At 65.6% G+C, this 1012-nt stretch overlaps 1 protein-coding gene across 1 annotated transcript in view; it reads right to left on the bottom strand.

Moving 5' to 3' along the window:
• Positions 1 to 173, bottom strand: part of DCBLD2 (discoidin, CUB and LCCL domain containing 2) — a 47866-nt gene extending 47693 nt beyond the window's left edge. The window contains exon 1 of the mRNA XM_026076760.1: positions 65 to 173. Coding sequence (XP_025932545.1) covers positions 65 to 173 — 109 coding nt within the window. The remainder of the gene's footprint in view (positions 1 to 64) is intronic.
• Between the last annotated feature and the right edge of the window lie 839 nt (positions 174 to 1012).

The following is a 1012-nucleotide window of genomic DNA, read 5'->3' as shown; positions in this document are numbered from 1 at the left end:
TCCCGTCCCCGCGGCGGAGCCCCGACCCGGCCGCTCCCCGCGCCCGCGGAGCTCCCGCACCCACCTTTCTGCGCCCCGGTGCCCCGCAGCAGCGGCAGCAGCAGGAGGCTGAGGCGGAGCAGCGAGGCCGCCTGCCTGGTCCCCGCGGGGAGCGGCTGCCCCGGGCTCACCATGCCCCGCGGCGTGGCCGGCGCTCCGAGGGCATCGCGGGCTGCAGGGCGGCCGGGCCGCGTCTCTGCCCTGCGCCCCGCCGCCGCCGCCTGCGAGCGAGGCAGCGCGCGAGCGAGCGAGGCAGCGAGCGAGGCAGCGGGCGGGCGGGCGGGCGGGCGCGCGCCGCCAACCGCCGCCAACCGCCCCCTGCAACCGGCCCAACCGCTTCCGGGTGCGCGGCGCGGCCCCCAGCGGCTGCGGGGCTACCCCGCTTCCTGCCGCCCCCGCGCGAGGGAGGCCCGGCCCCTCCGCCCGGGGGCCGTCGCCTCTGCGCAGCGAAAGCCCCCGGCCCCGGCACCGGCTCCGGCACCGGCCCCGCCGGAACCAGCCTCTGGGCTCCCGCCGGCCTCCCCGGGCGCGGCTCACCGCCCCCAAACTCATCCCGTCGAGAGTTAACGCACCGATCGGGTTACCCCTGGCTTCCCTCTGTACCTTCTCTCGTCTACTTTGTCACTCGACCAAGAATATTTTACCTTTTTTGGGGGCGTTTTTTCCCCAAAGTGGACATGCAAGTGAAACAAAACTGCCTGGAAAAATAAAACTGTGGAAACGCGAGTACTGGTGTTGCTAATGAAACAGAATGAACTGGTGTTGCCAGTCGCCATGCATAAACATTACAATTTCAGCTCTAAAAAAGCAAGAGATTGGCTAAGAAGTCTCAAGACATTGCAATTTCAGCTCTTATCTGTCTTCTAGCTTTTGAACACTCACCCTGTGTAATTGGACGGGCTTGCTTTAGAAGGCTAAAATCACCCATGAAGACTAGACACTTTTAAAAAACTAAAGTTTCAAGTCTTACAAT

This window comes from Apteryx rowi, unplaced genomic scaffold (genome assembly GCF_003343035.1).
Source record: "Apteryx rowi isolate R43461 unplaced genomic scaffold, aptRow1 scaffold_439, whole genome shotgun sequence".
Taxonomy (NCBI): Eukaryota; Metazoa; Chordata; class Aves; order Apterygiformes; family Apterygidae; genus Apteryx; species Apteryx rowi.
The sequence above is the reverse complement of the archived record's forward strand: the minus strand, read 5'-3'. Positions and strand labels throughout refer to the sequence as shown.